General features: G+C 40.2%; 1 protein-coding gene across 9 annotated transcripts in view; it reads right to left on the bottom strand.

Moving 5' to 3' along the window:
* The window catches only part of PKIB (cAMP-dependent protein kinase inhibitor beta), a 98,898-nt gene extending 80,138 nt beyond the window's left edge, over positions 1-18,760 (bottom strand). For 3 of the 9 annotated variants that reach the window (XM_070223702.1, XM_005596905.4, XM_023651007.2), the window contains exon 1: positions 2,543-2,672. Coding sequence is in view for 1 of the 9 variants with exons in the window: in XM_003362368.5 (XP_003362416.2) it covers positions 16,358-16,386 (29 nt within the window). In the remaining 8 variants the exon portion in view is untranslated. Of the gene's footprint in view, positions 1-2,542; positions 2,673-16,357; positions 16,434-18,405 lie in introns of those variants that run through there. The other 6 variants (XM_023651006.2, XM_070223703.1, XM_070223700.1 and 3 more) reach the window with 5 other exon arrangements.
* Positions 18,761-19,117: the final 357 nt, after the last annotated feature.

Below are 19,117 nucleotides of genomic sequence, written 5' to 3'. Positions count from 1 at the left end.
CTCTAATTATTCTTTTAACCATTTCCCCTTCCTTCACATCTCATACACCAAAGAAAATATACTTCACATCTCACACTGAAGAGAAACGACTTCAGTGCTAAATGCCTGCAGAATTTACCTTTCACATTCATAGAATTTGGATGGATGTAAAGAAGCTTGCTTAAAAAGGCTTCCTGCTGTAGACTATAGGCCCAAAGAATAAAATAAGAAACTAAAATAATAAATAAATAAATAAATAAATAAAAATAAATAAATGAATAAATAAAATAAATAAAATAAGAAAACAAATGATTGCATAGTTTTCACTCTCTTGCATTCTCATTATATTGTTTTAAGGTAAAAACAAGCTTGTTGTGAATACCAACTGGGTTCTCTTCATGAAATAACGTGGTACTTTCTGGGACCAGCCCGGTGGCACAGCTGTTAAGTGCGCACATTCTGCTTCAGCGGTCCAGGATTCGCTGGTTCGGATCCTGGGTGCGGACATGGCACCGCTTGACATGCCATGCTGTGGTAGGCGTCCCACATATAAAGTAAAGGAAGATGGGAACGGATGTTAGCTCAGGGCCAGTCTTCCTCAGCAAAAAGAGGAGGATTGGCAGCAGATGTTAGTTCAGGGCTAATCTTCCTCAAAATATATATATATATACTGTGATGATGGAGAGCACACATTCTGAAGACAGACTTTCTGATTATAAATCTTTACTGTGCACATTTGGCCTGATCACTTACCCTTTCTGGGCAGGCCTACACTTTTCCATATGTAAAATATCCGTAATAATAGTATCTATGACATGGAGTTGATGGGAGATTTAAATGACATGCTTATTTTAAGTCATACACAACAATGCCTGGCACATACTGTGCTTAATATACTTTCGATTTATAAATATCCTTATATAACAAAGACAAGTAGACTGCTCCTGCCGATGACACATATGATAAAATAGTAAAAGGATCACTTTTAAAAGCTAAATAACTTTAAATAGAGCATCTTAGAAAAACATTTAAATTTTCTATTACTATTGATAGAATAGCTCAGTATACTCTAATAGAATGGCTTAGACACATTAGTGAGTGTGCATGCATGTATGCAAAACAAAAACCTGTGTGCATTCTTGAGAGAAATTTTTTTTTTTTTTTAAGATTTTGTTTAATTTTTTTTCCTTCCCAAAGCCCCCCGGTACATAGTTGTATATTCTTCGTTGTGGGTCCTTCTAGTTGTGGCATGTGGGACGCTGCCTCAGCGTGGTTTGATGAGCAGTGCCATGTCCGCGCCCAGGATTCGAACCACCGAAACACTGGGCCGCCTGCAGCGGAGCGCGCGAACTTAACCACTCGGCCACGGGGCCAGCCCCTTGAGAGAAATTTTTAAATTTTTAACTATTTTTTTTTTTAAAGAATACAGATCCCTCAAAGAGTGCGGGTCCCAATGCCAGAAAGGAAGCTTCCCCTTTGTACCCAGAGCAAAACCCTGTCTCCAGAACCCTTTGGATCAACAGGCAGTTACAGCCCACGGCCAGAAGTGCAAAACTAGTGGGAGGGAGAGAGGTAAAAAAGGTTTATATTACTTCTTTTAGCTGGCCATTGTTAATTATTTCTCAGATCTGACAATGGCATCTTCCTCTTCTTCACACTTTAGGCTTAGATACAACTATGAGTTATCCCAAGATATTGAAAGAGCTGTTTCGGCCTTTAAAATCTGTGCCTGGGGGGGCCGGCCTGGTGGCGCAGCGGTTAAGTTCCCACGTTCCCACGTTCGGATCCCTGGTGCCGACGTTTGGCAAGCCATGCTGTGGTAGGCGTCCCACATATATAAAGTAGAGGAAGATGGGCACGGATGTTAGCTCAGGGCCAGGCTTCCTCAGCAAAAAGAGGAGGACTGGCAGTAGTTAGCTCAGGGCTAATCTACCCCACCCCCCCCCCCAAAAAAAACATATCTGTGTCTGGATCTTCGGGAGAAGCCATTGCTCAACACAGGCAAGGTTAAGTCCTAAAAGCAGAACTCAGCCTTCTTAGGAGAGCTGATTCATTTCCACATGTTATCAACTCTCCCAAACAGTCATTTATGGACTACGTTAAATTTTAAAAATAAAATAAGATGTAGTCCTTATGTTCTGACTTTTCTATACAGAAAGAAAACTCAAAGCAGTATCTCAAATATTAGTAGCAAGTTCTTACATTGATATTGAGTCAAATATTTTGCCATTCCGGCCTACTTGGTCAGTCCACAGTTAGCTTGCTGGTTTTTCTCAAATGTAAATATTTGCTTTGGCTAAATAATGTTAATAGGGAAAGTTACATATGCCATGTGGCATGAAGAAAAATTACTTTCCATTGACCCAGAAAACTTACCTTGCAACTAAGCCTGAAGGAGAAAGAAACTGGAATGAAAGTATTTGAAATGAGAACTCTAGCTGCTACAGCTACCTGCCTTGCTCCAAGTTCATGTTTAATTAAATTTACATCAATAATTCCATAAATTGCTTGCAAGTTCACAGAACATAAGTTATTGTCTTTGATTCTAAGGTCAAATACTTACTGCTAACAACCCTTGTCCCCCTGAGGGAGGCTTGGCCCCCGGCCAGACTGTACAGGTCCACCACTGTTGTAAAACTCCGTGGGGGATGGTGCACCACCATGCGCCCCCCGGTTGCTCAGCAACAAGCTCTTATGACTGCTCTTCTGGGACTGCTAGGCAACAGGGCTGAGTCTGACCTAGCTGCTCCCAGCTCACTGCCTCTCAAGAGGGCCAGGTTAACAGGAGGCCAGGGGCCTTGAGTCACTAGTTACATAATCTATACACATTTCTCAGAACGCTCTCCAACTGTCGCTAAATAAAAATCAGTGTGGCTAGTTCCTACCCTGAAGGGCACCCTTGAATGTATCCTTAATTTAAACTCTCTCCTTGGATCTTTAGAGAAGCTGACAGAAAACTAATGTATCAGAGCCAAAATCTGTGGCCAAAAAAGTCTATTAAAAAAAGCACGCTCACACACAGAAAGGAGGCCATTCCCTTTAAAAGCATGTTTGAAATATGACTTTCAAAGCTTTCAAAATTTCAAAGTATTTTGCTATTTAGGTATTTTCTGTTAACAGACAAAAAAGGGAAAAATATAAGAATTAAACCACATTACTCTTATGACAAGTCTGTTCCTAAAATATTTTAACACAGATTCCTTTTTAAGGATAGCAATTCCTAGGAAAGACCTTCAATTCTTATCTATAGTTAAATCCACATTTATATCTTCAGTCTCAATGTCTCCTTCTTTCTAGACTCAACTCAAACTCGATACATCTAAATCTTTCAAGATCTAGCAATAACAACACCTCCTCTGAAAGACCTGATTTTAGAATTACTTATATCCACCTTTGAGAGTCTTTATACTTGATTCATACTGCAACGGTGGCATTAGTCACAATGTTTTAGTTATTTACCTTCTCAACATTAATCCCATGTTCTTCAAGGGCTAGGATCTTGTTTTGTTTGACCTGGTCTCCTTGATGCCTGGCATATTCCTTAGCACTAAGGAGGTGATATATCATAGTTTACTAATGATTAGAGAACAGTACTCCTAGGCAAAATTGTAAAATACAAGAGGATGGGGTATGTTTAACCTCTTAATTAACCAGGGATGGGTAATAAAGTAACTTGCCGAAAACCAAATCAAAAACTTAATCTCCTGTCTTCTGGGCTGGTTTTCTTCCCTCTAAACCTTGATGAGTCCTCAAGGGCAAAGAAGCAGATACCTCTGCAGTGATCCAATCCACCCAGTAATGTGGTTAAAATAATCAGATGCCTGTGCCGCTTTTATTATAATCATAACAACATGCAACTCAAGAGAGCTACCTGGTCACTAAAAGCTGGTCTGGAGCTGCTCTGGGAAGATAATTTCCCATTCAGATTAGCAACTCTGAAAGCAGTTTTTTCAGGAATCTTGGTCCAACGAAAGTAGGAAAGAGAGTATAAAAGAAACCAAAAAAAATGAAGGCTAAATAAAAAGCAAGAAAAAGTTATTCTCATTTTAAAACCTCCTAAATAATACCTCACAAAATAGCATTTAGTCAACATCTGTCTCCCTCAAAGCACTAATTAAAAAAATAAATAAGAACAGGAGCAAACACACAAAATCTCACAAATGCAGCAGCCAAGTGTAATATCAGGATGCTGCTCAACCTAAGCTCACCACCTCGAGCGGTGGAGACACAGGCCTCTACGTTCACATACAGCAATGCTTCTGTGCTTTTTCTGTAATTTCTTAAGTTCACATATATGTTTATGCAACTCCATTGCCAAATATTTTGATATTAGTAGTAACATAACGGTCTAAATTAATCCACACAACACAAATTCTAATCAATGGAAATCTGAATTGTTAGCCTATCTGCATAATTTAAGTTTAATTGTTAGCCTGTCTGTGTAGACTCATCTAGAGAGAGATTCTTAGCCTACCACAAGCTTGTGAGTTCAATATACTGCTATGGCTATCCTTCGTACCCTTGGAAATAGTTAACTGCAGGCCGGAAGGTACTCGCAACCAACCACATGACAAATTGTGTATATCACAGCAGTTTTCCTCAAAGCATTAATTATATATTAAAGCAAAATAGACACATGATAAAGTAGAATGCAAAATTTATACAAATTTCTAAGATGAATATGAAATTTCAAAGAAATTCTGTACTTTTCAATGGAGTGCTTCGAGTTATGCCTCCAGTTTATTGGGAGTTCTTTGGTGGAAAAGAGTGAGAAGCCCTTCGCTTGGGGAATCTATCCTGGCTTATGCTGAGGGCAGATTCCTTCCCTTTCATGTGAAAGACACATTCTGCCTTGGCTCTCGCCGACCACCACCACCAGTGAACTCAAAGAGTGCTACCCGACTTAGACACACCATTACTTTTTTACTGCAGCTTCACCTTTATAACATCTTTTTTATTTTGAGGTATAAATCTTTCTGCAGGTGCTTCACAGGACCAGTCTAAACCCCTATACCTGTAAGACAGTCCTTCAAATAAAATAATGGTCACAAGTAATGGAGGTGTCCTAGATGCCAGGAAATGTGCTGGGTAATTAACAATCATTAACCATAACACTAAAACTGCAAGTAAAGAGTATCATCTCAATGCTACAAAAAAAAAACGAGAGAGAGAGAGAGAGAGAAACTAAGCCTGCAAAAGGATAAGTGACTTTTGCAAAATAACACAGCTGGTTAGGAGCAAAGCTGAGATTTAAACCCAGATCTAACTCCAAAACTTGTGCTTGTTTCTCTCTCTTTTTTTATACATATGTTACACCACATTTTCATGCCCTTTCTCCTGAGTATTCATTTCTTCTAGCTAAATATCTCCATTTTATGACTATTCCTTCTATCACTTCTGCAGTAACTCACCTTCCTGATCAATGTGTGTGTGTGTGTGTGTTTACTTGTAGGAGTAGAGTATCCAGAACGATTTGGCCAGGGCAGAAGAGAGGTGGGCCATCACTTCCCGTGTTCTGGATAAGATACTGCTATTAACACAACTTAAAAATACATCACCTTTGTTGGACAGTCACTTGACATTACCAATTCATATTGAATTTGCCACAAACCAAAATCCTTTAGTATTCTTTTTAACAGATTCTGCTAATAAACATTTCTTCTCTATCTGGTTTCTTCTTAAAAATGTATACAACTCTTGTATTTATCCACATATAAATAACCTGTCAAAATAATTTTTGACTCATAGAATATAGCACTCATTATATGATTCCCTAAAAACTTTCAAGGATGCAAATTAGCCACAAATTTAAGTCCAAAGTCTTCATGCCAGCATTTAAGATTCTTCACTACAGCCTCAATGTATCTTTCCACCCTTATCTTCTTCCAGCCCCTGAAATTCTTCACAGTTCTGTCCCATTCTTTTCTGTGTTTGTGCCTTTGTTCATGCTGTTCTCTCAGTCTGGAATGTTTTGCCCATTCATTGAAAGCCCATCAGTCCTTCAAGGACCATCCATCTCAATTACTACATCCTCTATAAAGTCTTTTTGATTAATTTCAAAGTTTATCTTTCTCTTCTTTGAAACCCCACAGTACTTTTTAGTTTTCACGGCACTTATTGCCTTCTTCCTCACAAGAAGGTTGTGCATCTTATCTTCCCTCATCTCCCCGAAACAGATGTGATTCTAAGCTTCTTATGGAAAGGATGGAGGCTCACTCATTCCTGTATGCATACCACTAAACACAAGTGCCTGAATCCAGGAGGATACTTTTTAATAGATATTTCTTTGTTTGAATTTAGTTAACTATTCATCTCAGATATGCCTGTACTGAGTTCCAAAATTCATTAAACACTTAAATAAAGGATGTCTATAATCATCCACAGAAATGAACCTGAAAATGAATGGGCACATGTAGCAATAAAATAAAGAATTATAGACTCTGGAATAATACAAGTACCTTTTCAAGGTACTGATCTCCTGATGAGGAACTGAAACCATATTATTCATACTGGTGTAATCATGTTGACAAAAAACTGAAATCTCAAGAGATTAAGAGACTTCTTGAGGGTCACATGGCAAATTAAAAGTTGATGGCCTCACGACAAAGCTTTTTAATTTCCAGTTTAGTGATTTTTCCCACAATTATCTCCCAAATTATGTGTCGATGTGTTTTCTTAAATGTTAGCTGTAAAAATATTTACATAACAAAGAAAGATTCCCTTCTTTCTTATTTTTATCTTCAAAATACTATTTTGTCATGCAGAATTTAAAATAAAATCTATTAATGATAACTAAAGACAGTTACATTGAACAAAATTTGTCTATACAAAGCTTACTTGTTTTGCAACTTAAACTACAAAGAATAAAGTCAAAAATAAGTGTATTAAAAATACTGCTATTCACCCTATCAAAGTTCCAACAACATTTCTCACAGAAGTAGAACAAAGAATCCTAAAATTTATATGGAACAACAAAAGACCCCGAATAGGGGCTGGCCCCGTGGCTGAGTGGTTAAGTTCAGGCGCTCCACTGCAGACGGCCCAGTGTTTCGTTGGTTCGAATCCTGGATGCAGACATGGCACTGCTCATCAAACCACGCTGAGGCAGCGTCCCACATGCCACAACTAGAAGGACCCACAACAAAGAATATACAACTATGTACCAGGGGGCTTTGGGGAGAAAAAGGAAAAAATAAAATCTTTAAAAAGAAAAAAAAAAAAGACCCCGAATAGCCAAAGGATTCCTGAGAAAAAAGAACAAAGCTGGAGGTATCACACTCCCTGATTTCAAATTATACTACAAAGCCATAGTAACCAAAACAGCATGGTACTGGCACAAAAACAGACACACAGATCAATGGAACAAAATTGAGAGCCCAGAAGTAAACCCACACGTTTATGGACAGCTAATATTTGACAAGGGAGCCAAGAGCATACGATGGAGAAAGGAGAGTCTCTTCAATAAATGGTGTTGGGAAAACTGGACAGCCACATGCAAAAGAATGAAAGTAGACCATTCCCTTACACCATGCACAAAAATCAACTCAAAATGGATTAAACACTTGAATGTAAGACCCGAAACCATGAGACTTCTAGAAGAAAACATAGGCAGTACGCTCTATGACATTGGTCTGAGCAGCATATTTTCAAGTCCCATGTCTGATTGGGCAAGGGAAACAAAAGAAAAAATGAACAAATGGGACTACATCAAACTAAAAAGCTTCTGCACAGCAAAGGAAACCATCAACAAAACGAAAAGACAAGCTAACAATTGGGAGAAGATATTTGCAAACCATATAACAGATAAGGGGTTAATATCCAAAATATACAAAGAACTCATACAGCTCAACAACAAAAAAACCAACAATCCAATTAGAAAATGGGTAAAAGATCTGAACATAGATTTCTCCAAAGAAGACATACAGATGGCCAACAGGCATATGAAAAGATGCTCAACATCATTAGCTATCAGGGAAACGCAAATCAAAACTACAATAAGGTATCACCTCACTCCGGTCAGAATGGCTATAATTAACAAGGCAGGAAATGACAAATGTTGGAGAGGGTGAGGAGAGAAGGGAACCGTTGTTCACTGCTGGTGGCAGTGCAAACTGGTGCAGCCACTATGGAAAGCAGTTTGGAGTATCCTCAGAAAATTAAGGATAGATCTACCATATGATCCAGCTATTCCACTGCTGGGTATTTATCCAAAGAACTTGAAAACACAAAGGCATAAAGATACTTGCACCCCTATATTCACTGCGGCATTATACACAACAGCCAAGACATGGAAGCAACCTAGGTGCCCATCAAGGGACGAATGGATAAAGAAGATGTGGTATTTATACATGACGGACTACTACTCAGCCATAAGAAATGACGAAATCCGGCCATTTGTGACAACATGGATGGACCTTGAGGGTATTATGCTGAGTGAAATATGTCAGAGGGAGAAAGTCAAATACCATATGATCTCACTCATAAGTTGAAGATAAAAATGACAAAAAAAAACACATAGCATTGGAGATTGGACTGGTGGTTACCTTTGGGGAAGGGGGGAGGGGAGAGGGCAAAAGGGGTGATTAGGCTCACATGTGAGGGGATGCACCATAATTAGTGTTCGGGTGGTGAACATGATGTAACGTATACAGAATTTGAAATATGATGTACATCCGAAAAAACAAATAAAAAAAAAAAATTGAGGGAACTATGTGGGAGGGAATATGTGTGAACTCTGCACAACTTGCTCATTTTTCTGTATATCTAAAACTTCTGAAAAATAAAGTTTATTCATAATAACAAAAAAAAATACTCCTATTCAGTCAAAATTAATTTCATAAAACCTTTGCACTAATGATGTTGGCAGGTTTAATTAGAGTCTGTTTATGCCTCTGTTTTCTTTTTAACCTGTTTGTCCTCAGTTCGGAGGATAGTGATAACTTTGCCTGCCAAATATCCGTTTCCCCTTTGAGGAGCCTTCCCTCCTACCTCATTCCACGCGATTCAGTTGTTTCCAAGAATGAAGCTGAGACCCAGACCTTACAAATCAGAGCTCCAAATGCCCCTAGTCACAGTGATTGGTGCAGAAGTGGCATGTGACTCAAACCTGCCCCAGCAGGCTTATTACTTTTTTCCAACCCAGCAAACGCTTAAAGAGTGGGCTTATGAGCAAGTTAGTCCATCCTAGGACTGGTGCCAAAGCTACTAAGTAAAGACACTTTTTTCTCTTTGAATTTAAACTTGAGACGTTAGGCCCAGAGCTGTTGATAGCTATTTTTTCTTAGAATGAAGCCAAGTTGAAGGAGAGTAGAGCCAAAAGTAGAAGGAAATTGGCTCCTAACAAAATAATTTGACCTCTAGGTCAAGCTATGACTGAAATCTGGGTTACATAAATCTGATAAATTCTCTCTGTCTCTTTAAGGCAATTTGACATGGATTTTTCTATCATGGGCAACTGTAACATTCCTAACTAATGCACTTAGTTACCTGAGTTTCTCAACACACAAGAGATTAAAAGGATCATACAGAAAACAGGAACAGTAAGAGCTATCACATACTTCAGATGAAATAATAGCTTGTAGCTTGAAAGTGAAGATGAAAACAGGTGATGTGTAAAAAGAAAATAAGGAATTTCAAAATTTTCAAAGGTGTGGAGTCTTTATGTCAAGGACTTACTCCACATAGCATTCTGGAAATCCCCTCAGTCCCAGGAAAACCAGGATAGTTGGTCGAGCTATTTGAGAATATACATATTTCTGCAGTGATTTGCATAAACAAGAAGATAAAGAGTCATTAGGTCATGGAGGACTCAAAGCAAATGGCGATGAGACTCTGAGGTTGCTGTGGTTGTTGGGGAGAGGGGTAAGGGACTAGCCAGAAGTACAAAGAATTCTTAGGTTCTCCGTTGACTTGCGCTGACAAAAACATGAAATCCACTGAGAAACATCTTAATTCAAACACTAAGAACACAGAGAATGAAAATAGATGGGTTAAAGAATCAGCCATCCCAATGAAGGCAAAGGACAAGCGTAGTGTGAATCTTTGGATTGGCATAAAAAAAGGATATACGATGCTATGCCCAGAGAGTTTCTGAATTTGAGAGTTTAGGAAGAAACAATTCATATGATAACAAGTACAGGGTGTGGCCACAGAAGTGGTTGGGTGAGAACAGATAAAAGAGAAGATTACTGCTTGAGTTGTGGAGGTCAAAAACTGAGAGGTTGTGGTGTTGGATGCAGACATGAAGTCACCCAGACTGAGGACAAGAGAAATGTGGAAGAAAATGACTGTACACCAGTTGCTGGAGTTCAGTGAAGGAGAAATTTGTTCAGATGACAGGCAGATGATAGGAATGAGCAATGATAAAGGACAGTACAGGCAGATGGCTCAAAAGAACAAGGCTAAGTCTAAGAGGGTGGAGAAATAATGGTCTAGAGGTAGGATATGGCATATGGAGGGAATGTGACTCACCTCCCTACCCTGAGATTGAGGGTCTTCAATAGAAAGGGCTCAAGGGGAAGTGAGATGCCCAGGAGAGAGTCGAGTTTCAGGGCTAGGGAAAAGAGTGAAGGTTAAGAGGAGTTTATTGTTACTGAACAGGTGTTCCAGAGGGCATAATGGAATGGTTTAGAAGGAAGAATAAAAAGCAGAGGCCAGGTCAGGGAGAGGCAGCACAAAGCATAATAAAGTCTCAAAGCAGAGAGGAAAAATGAGTAGACAAATGATAAAAACAGAGATTTGGAACATTAGAAAACTATCTGTTTTGCAGGGCTAAAATAATTATATGTTCCCAAACTGGCAATGTGGGAATTTAGGAAGAAAGAGCATCTGTGATGTGGGACATGAATTCCTTTGCCTTCTGGGGTGAGGTGGTGAGTACAGATGTGGATCAAGGTAGCTTAGGAAGATAACTGAAGAGCCTAGAGTCATGTGCAGGAATGGCAGGCAGGAAAGCATGTGGGTGGAAAGTATGTGGGACTTCACAATGGGCAGGACAGCTATAAGAGGAGGGCTCCAAGCAGGTACAGTGGTGAGGAAGCACGGATGCTATTTCTAATCAGCAGGGGAAGAATCAGTTACAGAACAAACGGATTTGAGACAAGATCAGCCATTAAAAAATAATCATAATCAAGTTAGACTCCCTACTTCGTTCCCTATTAAAATAACTTCCAAAGGATTAAATATTTAAATTTTTAAAAAAGAGATCAAAAGTACTATAAAAAAATGCAGGGGAATATTTTTACAAGTGGGAAAGTCCTTCTCAAGCTTAATAAAATGAGAAACTATGCGAGAAGAAATTGATAGCTTTGACATCATAAAATTTAAGTTTTTTCCACAAAGCAATACACCCTAACTAGAGTTGATATCCTTATGAGTAAAAAATTCTTGCAAACAAAGAAAGGATTGAAAAATAGGCAAAGAATATAAAAAGGCAATTCATAAAAATGATCCAAAATATCCAATAAACATATTGGCTAACTAAAATTACTCAGCCTCACTAGCAGTCAAAGAAAAAGAAATATGAGCTATTTTTTCCTTCTGATTTTTAAATTTCAAATTTTTGAAACAGTGTTGATATGTGATTAGAATGTTGAGTATAAATTGCTATAGGCTTTCTGAAAAGGATATTAGCAAAATGTATCAAAAAATCTTTTAAAAAGTGAATATCCTCTGACTTGGCAATTCTATGTCTAGAAATTTATTTAAAGGAATTAATGATACAGGTGTGTACAATGTTATAAAGATTATGAAGAGCGGGGTCCGGCCCCATGGCCGAGTGGTTAAGTTCGAGCACTCTGCTTCGGTGGCCCAGGGTTTCACCGGTTCGGATCCTGGGCATGGACCTAGTACACAGAAAACAGAGCCACAAGACCATCTCCACAAGTCGGAGAATAAAGGAAATATGTGAAAGTACCTAGTTGGGGGTCTGGCCTGTTGTTCAGTAAATAGTAGTTTCCCTTCTTTTAACATGTACTACTATCAATTTTATGGAAAGGAAAAATAACTACTGTGCCTTAGAAAAAATTTCAAGCTTCTATTACATATTGAAAAGTAAAATATATGTTTAAGCCCTCTACCTTTACCCTAATCCCATTTCCTCCTTTGGAACTCAGCTCCATGAATTATCTTTTCTGTACCTTCAGCCTCTCCCACACTAATGAGTCCTTCATAACATCTAAGGAGAGAACCAAGGCTCTCCTTGGAACATTAACTAAAAATTAATTTGACTCTGTGTCCTGACATGCCCTCCCTCCTTCCCCTGCCCCAAACTTTTTTTCTATCTTTAAGCTATAATCATCCTGGGATAAGCGCTCAACACTGGCTGATCCCATTTCATTACTTCCCATTTCTTACCCAACACAATCTGGCTTCTACCTCCCAATCGTAAACCCATTACTCTCACTTTCCACTTGTCAAACCAAAAGTCCTTTCAAACTCTTCTTCTGCTAGGTCTTCTGATCACTATGACCTATTGATCATGCCACACATTTTGAAGATCTATATAGCCGTGTTGCTATGACAATGCCCTTTCCGGCTTCTCTTCTTGAGCTCCCAGGGCAAATCGCTTCCCAGGTTTCCACTTTCTCCCATTTCCCTTCTCATTCTATGTGCTTGACATAGGAGGTCTCATCATTATATTTACCTCCTAGAAGCCAAGATCAACTAAATCCATGCCTGCTGAACTTGTTATACAATAGCCTCTTGGATATCTTCACTTCTGATTCATCTTTTATTCATTATCTTCCCCGAGACGTGCTAGTTTCCTAGGGCTACCATAACAAATTGCCACAAACCAAGTGCTTTAAAATGACAGGAGCTTATTCTCACACAGTTCAGGAGGCCAGCGATTCAAAATCAAGGTGTCAGCAGGGTTAGTTGCTTCTTGGGGACTCATAAGGAAAATCTGTTCCACATCTCTCTTCTTGCTTCTGGTGGTGGCTGGCAAATCTTGGAATCCCTTGCAGTTCCGTAACTCCAATCACTGCCTCTATCATCATGTGTTTTCTTCCCTCTATGTGTCTCTATCTCTGTGTCTCTTCTCTTCTTATAAGGGCACCAGTTGTATTGGGATAAGGGCCAACCCTATTCCAATATGTCCTCATGTTAACCAATTACCACTACAATGACCCTATTTCTAAAAAAGAGTCACATTCTAGGAAGTGCATGAAATTTGAGACATTATCCAACCCAATAAACCCACCAAATGTGCCGTCATTCTTGTATTTCCATCTATGTAAATAGTGCCAGGCCTCAACCTCAAGCGAAGACTCTAGAAGCACTCTTCATTCCCACTTCTCCTTAACTGCATATCCCAATTATCATCAAGACTGATCATTTTTGGTTCCTGATATTTCTAGACTTTGAATACTCTTGTTTATCTCTAATTCTTCATCCCTAATCCCTGACTCATTCTTTAGCATCCTTGCTCAGACTACCACAACAGTCTGTCTAACACCCCTCAAATCCAAAGTCCTCACAGCTACAAGAGTATACACAGATACATACACTCAACTTCATGGCATGTTAGAGAGATGTAGAGTTGTTTTTTATTTTTTGGTTTTCTAACTTTTCACAGTAGTGAAAAATGCTTCTTTACTGCAATCACACAATTATGATAGACATCTTTCTTCAGGGGTGGAGGAACTGAGAGGCAGAGTGGTTTCTGTGGAAGCCCTGGCCTTTGTAACATCTGCTTTTGGCCCGATAGACTCTTTACAAACCTTCAGAATGTGACAAAATCCATCATATCTATGAGCTGGCTTTTTATTAGGAAAAATAAAAGATTTCAAGACCTCTTTGGGAAAGGCAAAAAAGAGGGACTTATTTCAGTGTTTTGAGATTTATTATTATACCTGGCTCCAGAGGCATATCGTAGAAGTACTTATTCTAATTTTTAAAATAAACAAACATAATAAACCAATGCAACTGCATGAGTAGTAAGCCATCCTTGCTTACACACATACACACACACACAGACTGATTTTAAGAACAGTATTTTCTTCTAAGACATATTAGCCCAGTCCATAGAGATTAGTCTAGAAGTAAATCATTTCGTGATCATTTAAATATAAGCATGCTTGGGCAGACTGTTCCTGTCTTCCGTGGCTTTATTCCTGAAACTGTCACACTGGACCTCAGTTTCCTCCTTTACTTCACTCAAAAAGCCTACAGTTAACCGTGTAAATTTCCACACTCCCAAATGGGACTTTTTTCATCAGCATAGATTTTAGGGCTTAGAAGGAAGTAGAGGGTGCAGAAGGGAGAATCTCAGAGGCAGAGGAAGGCATTTAGCTCCATTAATATTGTCTGTAAATGCTTCTGCTGCTGCTCCCCAGACAAGTGTTCAAGCTATCTTGGCTCCAGACTACATAATCTTAAAGTGTTCATTCCCCGGGCCCTCTTTCCAGTCTAAAAAATCCTATTCTCACTGATCCAGGATTCTAGGTGAGATTACCTCCTCCTGTTCAGAAATATATGCAAATCTGAATTGTTCTATTATTTAGACAGCTCTGAACTTCTCCAATCAAGCACCAAATTCTTGGACACCATCACATTTAAGAATAGGAGTGACTGAAGGACACAGATCCACTCTGCTCTACAAAGTCCTGAGCGTGTGCACTCTACCTGGGCAGACGTCCAAAACTGCTATTTGCAACGAGGCTGGAATGAAAAGTGTATCTCACTTGAGTAAAAAGTGGACTATCTAGGGGCCAGCCTGATGGCATAGTGGTTGAGTCCATGCACTCTGCCTTGGTGGCCCAGGGTTCACAAGTTCAATCCCTGGTGCAGACCTACCCTCTGCTCATGGGGCTGAGCTGTGGCGGCATCCCACATGCAAAATAGAAGAAAATAGGCACAGATGTTAGCTCAGGGCCAATCTTCCTCACACAAAAAAACAAGAAAGCAGACTATCTATTTGATTTCTCAAAATCAAAATCAATTGTACTTCCAATAAAAAGAAAAAATAGTAATAACCATTTTTGTTTTCATGAGTATCTTCAAATGCTTCACCTAGACTTCTTCACTTGTAATGTCACTAACTGATAATGACTTATAAAAAGTACATAGAGCATATTAATATGAAAATTTCTGAGACCAACAGGACTCAGAAGAGCATGTACTAATGGCAGAAGTTTTAAAACAGGAAGATAAGAGCCCTGGATTTATCTCTAATATGTGATTTTTTTTTTTAATGAGGAAGATAGGTCCTGAGCTAACATCTGTGCCAATCATCCTCTATCTTATGAGAGACGCTGCCACAGCATGGTTTGACGGTGGTGCTAATTCTTCCCCGGGATGTGAACACACAAACCTTGGGCCTCCGAAGTGGAGTGCACAAACTTAACTGCTAAGCCACAAGACTGGGCCCCTTAATACATGATTTTTGTACATTTAAATAACTTAATCTTGAGCCTTAGATCTCTACATCTAATAATAGAACATGTTTAATTAATATTGAAAAGAATTATGTGGCATCACGATTAAGGAAGCTTACTTTATCATAGCATTTATAGGTTTTCTGTTTTTTTGGTATTTAGAAAGGAAGGATTTTTTTCCAACTCAGTTAAAATCTTGTGTTGAAGGAATGGAAAACCACTGAATTTACCATCAAGCCGTTCAAGTCTAAGTCTCTTCAACAACTTAAAATACAATTTTCAAATCATCTTCTCTCTCATTTTCAATGGATATTAAAGGAAATTTAATCTTGATTAAGCCTAATTTATTCTCATTTAGCATTAAAAAAAGACATTGGGAGGACAGATGGATAAGCAGAAAGAAGAGGATTTTTAGGGCAGTGGAAATATTCTGTATGACATTATAATGATGGATACATGTGATTATACATTTGTCCAAATCCATAGAATGTACAAGAGTGAACCTTAAAATCTGGACTTTGGGTGATTATGACGTGTCAATGTAGGTTCATCTATTGTAACAAATGGACCACTCTGGGGAGTGACGTTGATAATGAGGCAGGCTATGCATGTGTGGGGACAGGAGTACATCAGAAATCTCTGTACCTTCCTTTCAATTTTTCTGTGAATCTAAAACCACTCCAAAAATTATCTTTAAAAATATTTTATTACTTCTGAGAAATATTACATTTTTTTCAAAATTCTTTACTATATTTGAGCTCTAAATTTGAAAGGAAGCAAAATGTTTCTTCTCCCAACCTTCTCTCTACTATGTATCAAATCATATACAATCCAGTAAGGAACATTTATTTCTCCAGAATTTTCTACATTTGTAAATATATAACTTCTACATAAAAGTCATTCTATAGTGTACTTAAAAAGGTAGACATAAGCTTATCACACAACCCAGCAATTCCATTGCTAGACATCTACCAAAGAGAAATAAAAACACATGTACTCACAAAGACTTGCATGTGAATGTTCTTAACATCACACCTCATAATGGCCAAGACTGAAAACAACCGAAATGTCCATCCTCTGGTGAATGGAGAGACAGAATGTGGTACAACCATATAAGGAAAACTGCTCAACAATAAAGAGGAATGAAGTGCTGATACACTTTACAACATGGATGAATCTCAAAAACATTATGCTAAGTTAAAGAAGCCATAAACAGAAGATCACACACTGTATGATTCCATTTATATGAAATGTCCAGAAAAGGCAACTCTGTAGGGAGAAAGTAAATTAGTGGCTGCCCGAAGCTGCGAATAAGAATAGGGATTAACTATAAATGGGCATGAGGGATCTTTTTGGGGTGATGAAAATGTTCTAAAACCAACTCATTGTGATGGTTTTACAACTTGGTAAAATTTCTCTAAAAGTCATTGAAAGGGATAAATTTCTAGAAATCTAAATTTCTAGTTTAAAATTGACTAAAAAGAAGAAAAATTCTCTAACAAAAAACAAATTTGACACATTTTTAAATATTCTGCATAAGCTATTCCATTAGCCTTTGATATTTTGTTGAAGAAAGTTGAGGTAAAAATAAGACTAAAAAGTCAATTACTAAAAACTTTTTTAATAAATTTTTTTCCAAAGTATACTTCCCTTCAAAACTGAATCATTTGATCTTCCAAAACATCTTTTTTAGAAAATATACGCCCTTGAGATAGCATCAGTAAAGGAGCATTGACCAGCATGGGTTATAGTAACAGGAAACAAAAAAGGTTTTCAAAACACTGTTCTAACCAACCTTGATCCAGGACCTACCCCCATTACACCATTTCCTCTGAGATTTATGGCCATCAGATTTCTTCTTAATAATCCAAATTCTGAGCTCTATGAGTATTAAATCCAAGAAGGAATTTTGTTCATGGCAATGGCAGTAAAAAGAAAGGCATCTTGTGAAGAGAGAATGCCGACAGTTGGATTTTGAATTTACATGTACACAGAGAAATGCAATACTCGGAGTAATTCTAATCCAACACTTTTTCCAGTATCCAAACCAATAATATGAGTGTTTTAGTTTTTGATTTTTTCCTTGGTGAATGTTTAAGTATCATCGGCCTCGAATCTCCACTTGCCAGTCCTGCACAGACTCTAATAGTACCACCTGCAGTTTTTGGTTTTCAGTTTAGATTTTGCCGTGTGCCCCGCTGATGCCCTGCGCTTTTCCAAAGGAGCCCATTTCGGCCGCGTTCCCTGGGATGAACTCTACGAAGACTTGGCCTCTGTCTTAGCCTCACTGGGCAGCGACCTGCCGCCGGGGCAGCTGGTAAAGCAGGGTCGTCTCCTCCAGAAGGTGCTCCCTCGGGGTTGCAGCAGCAGCCGCAGCAGCTTCCAGAACCCACGCCCCCAACGCCCTCCATCCCCTCAGCCTTGTGACCACGTAACACTCTAGTCCTCCCTGGCTCCCGGCCAGAGTCCTAGGCTCAGAGGAAATCCAAGAGCTGCAGGGGACACTTGGGATCATCTGGGCTAATTACCTCCAAATTTTATCAAAGAATGGACGGAGACTGGCGAAGTGAAGTGACTTGGCTGAAGCCACACAGTTCGACTCTGGCAGAGCCACTTAGAACTCGGGTCTCTGCTGACCGGTGGCCGCGAGCGGCTACCTGGGACTCAGAACGCGCAGCCCAGGGAAAACGACGTGGCATCCCCGGCGGGAGAGGCGAAGGGCTCAGCAAGTTATGACAGGAAGACACCAAGGTCCACGTTCAGGGTGTAATAGGCAAAAAGCAGGTGACCGGACCTCTCTGGTTACGCCTGGTGACCTGAGCGCCCTCTTGTATCTAAAAGTACCCTCGTTCGCTTGTTAATGATGTGCTCGCCCTGGCAAAGGGGCATCTGCTTTGAGTTGCCCCCGCGCTTGTGCAGACGGGATGGAAAATGGGAAAGTTGCAGTTCTATAGCCTCGCTCGCTCTGTCTCCCCGACTCCCCAAGCCCTTTCCCTCCAGCCTCGCACCAGCGACACCCACTCCCGCTGCCCCTCCGCCAGCTACGTACCACCGCGCGCAGAGCCGCCCGCCGCGCCCGGGCCGGGTCCCCTCGCGCTCGGGCTCGCCCAGCCGCTCGGTGGCCGGGGCAGCGCCGCGGGCTCTAGCTCGCTGCCGCCTCTACCGTCCGCCGGGATGCGGCCGCGTCTGAGAGGCTGGGCTGGGGCGCAGCCAGGCGGTGGCGGCGACTCCGGGGGCGGAGGGAGCGGCCGCGGGGAGCCGCCCCGAGCGCAGAGCGTGGCTCGCGGGCCGTGTCCAGCCTTCGGGGCAGCCCAGGCCACCGCCGAGCTCTCAGGGCAAGAGCGATGGTGGCTCTTCCCTGCGGGCACCGGGGGCAGGACTCTTGTTCCTGTGTGCGTGTTAACAGACAACTAATCTGAGATCATCACAGAATGCGTATCCTCCCCCGCCCCCCGGCCCCCGCCACCGTCAGCGCCCCTGGGTGACTGTTCAGCTTCTAAGAATTAGATTGATATGACTGCTACAACTTGTTGGTCCCACGCGTTTGTGAGCGCCCGGAGGGTTTGTGCTCCAAGTGTCAGGAGATTGCCCTTTCACGTAATCGTGGCTGCTTGCAGAAGGCACGAATGTGCATAGTTTTCTTATCTGCACCAGGAATCTGGGTCTTCCTTAACAGATTATTTTAACAGATTGGAAAGCAACGTACAAAGCGGACAACTTTGGGGTTAAGAAAAGTAGAAAATAATGTATATCAAGCTTCA

Source organism: Equus caballus, chromosome 10 (genome assembly GCF_041296265.1).
Source record: "Equus caballus isolate H_3958 breed thoroughbred chromosome 10, TB-T2T, whole genome shotgun sequence".
Classification (NCBI taxonomy): Eukaryota; Metazoa; Chordata; class Mammalia; order Perissodactyla; family Equidae; genus Equus; species Equus caballus.
The sequence above is the reverse complement of the archived record's forward strand: the minus strand, read 5'-3'. Positions and strand labels throughout refer to the sequence as shown.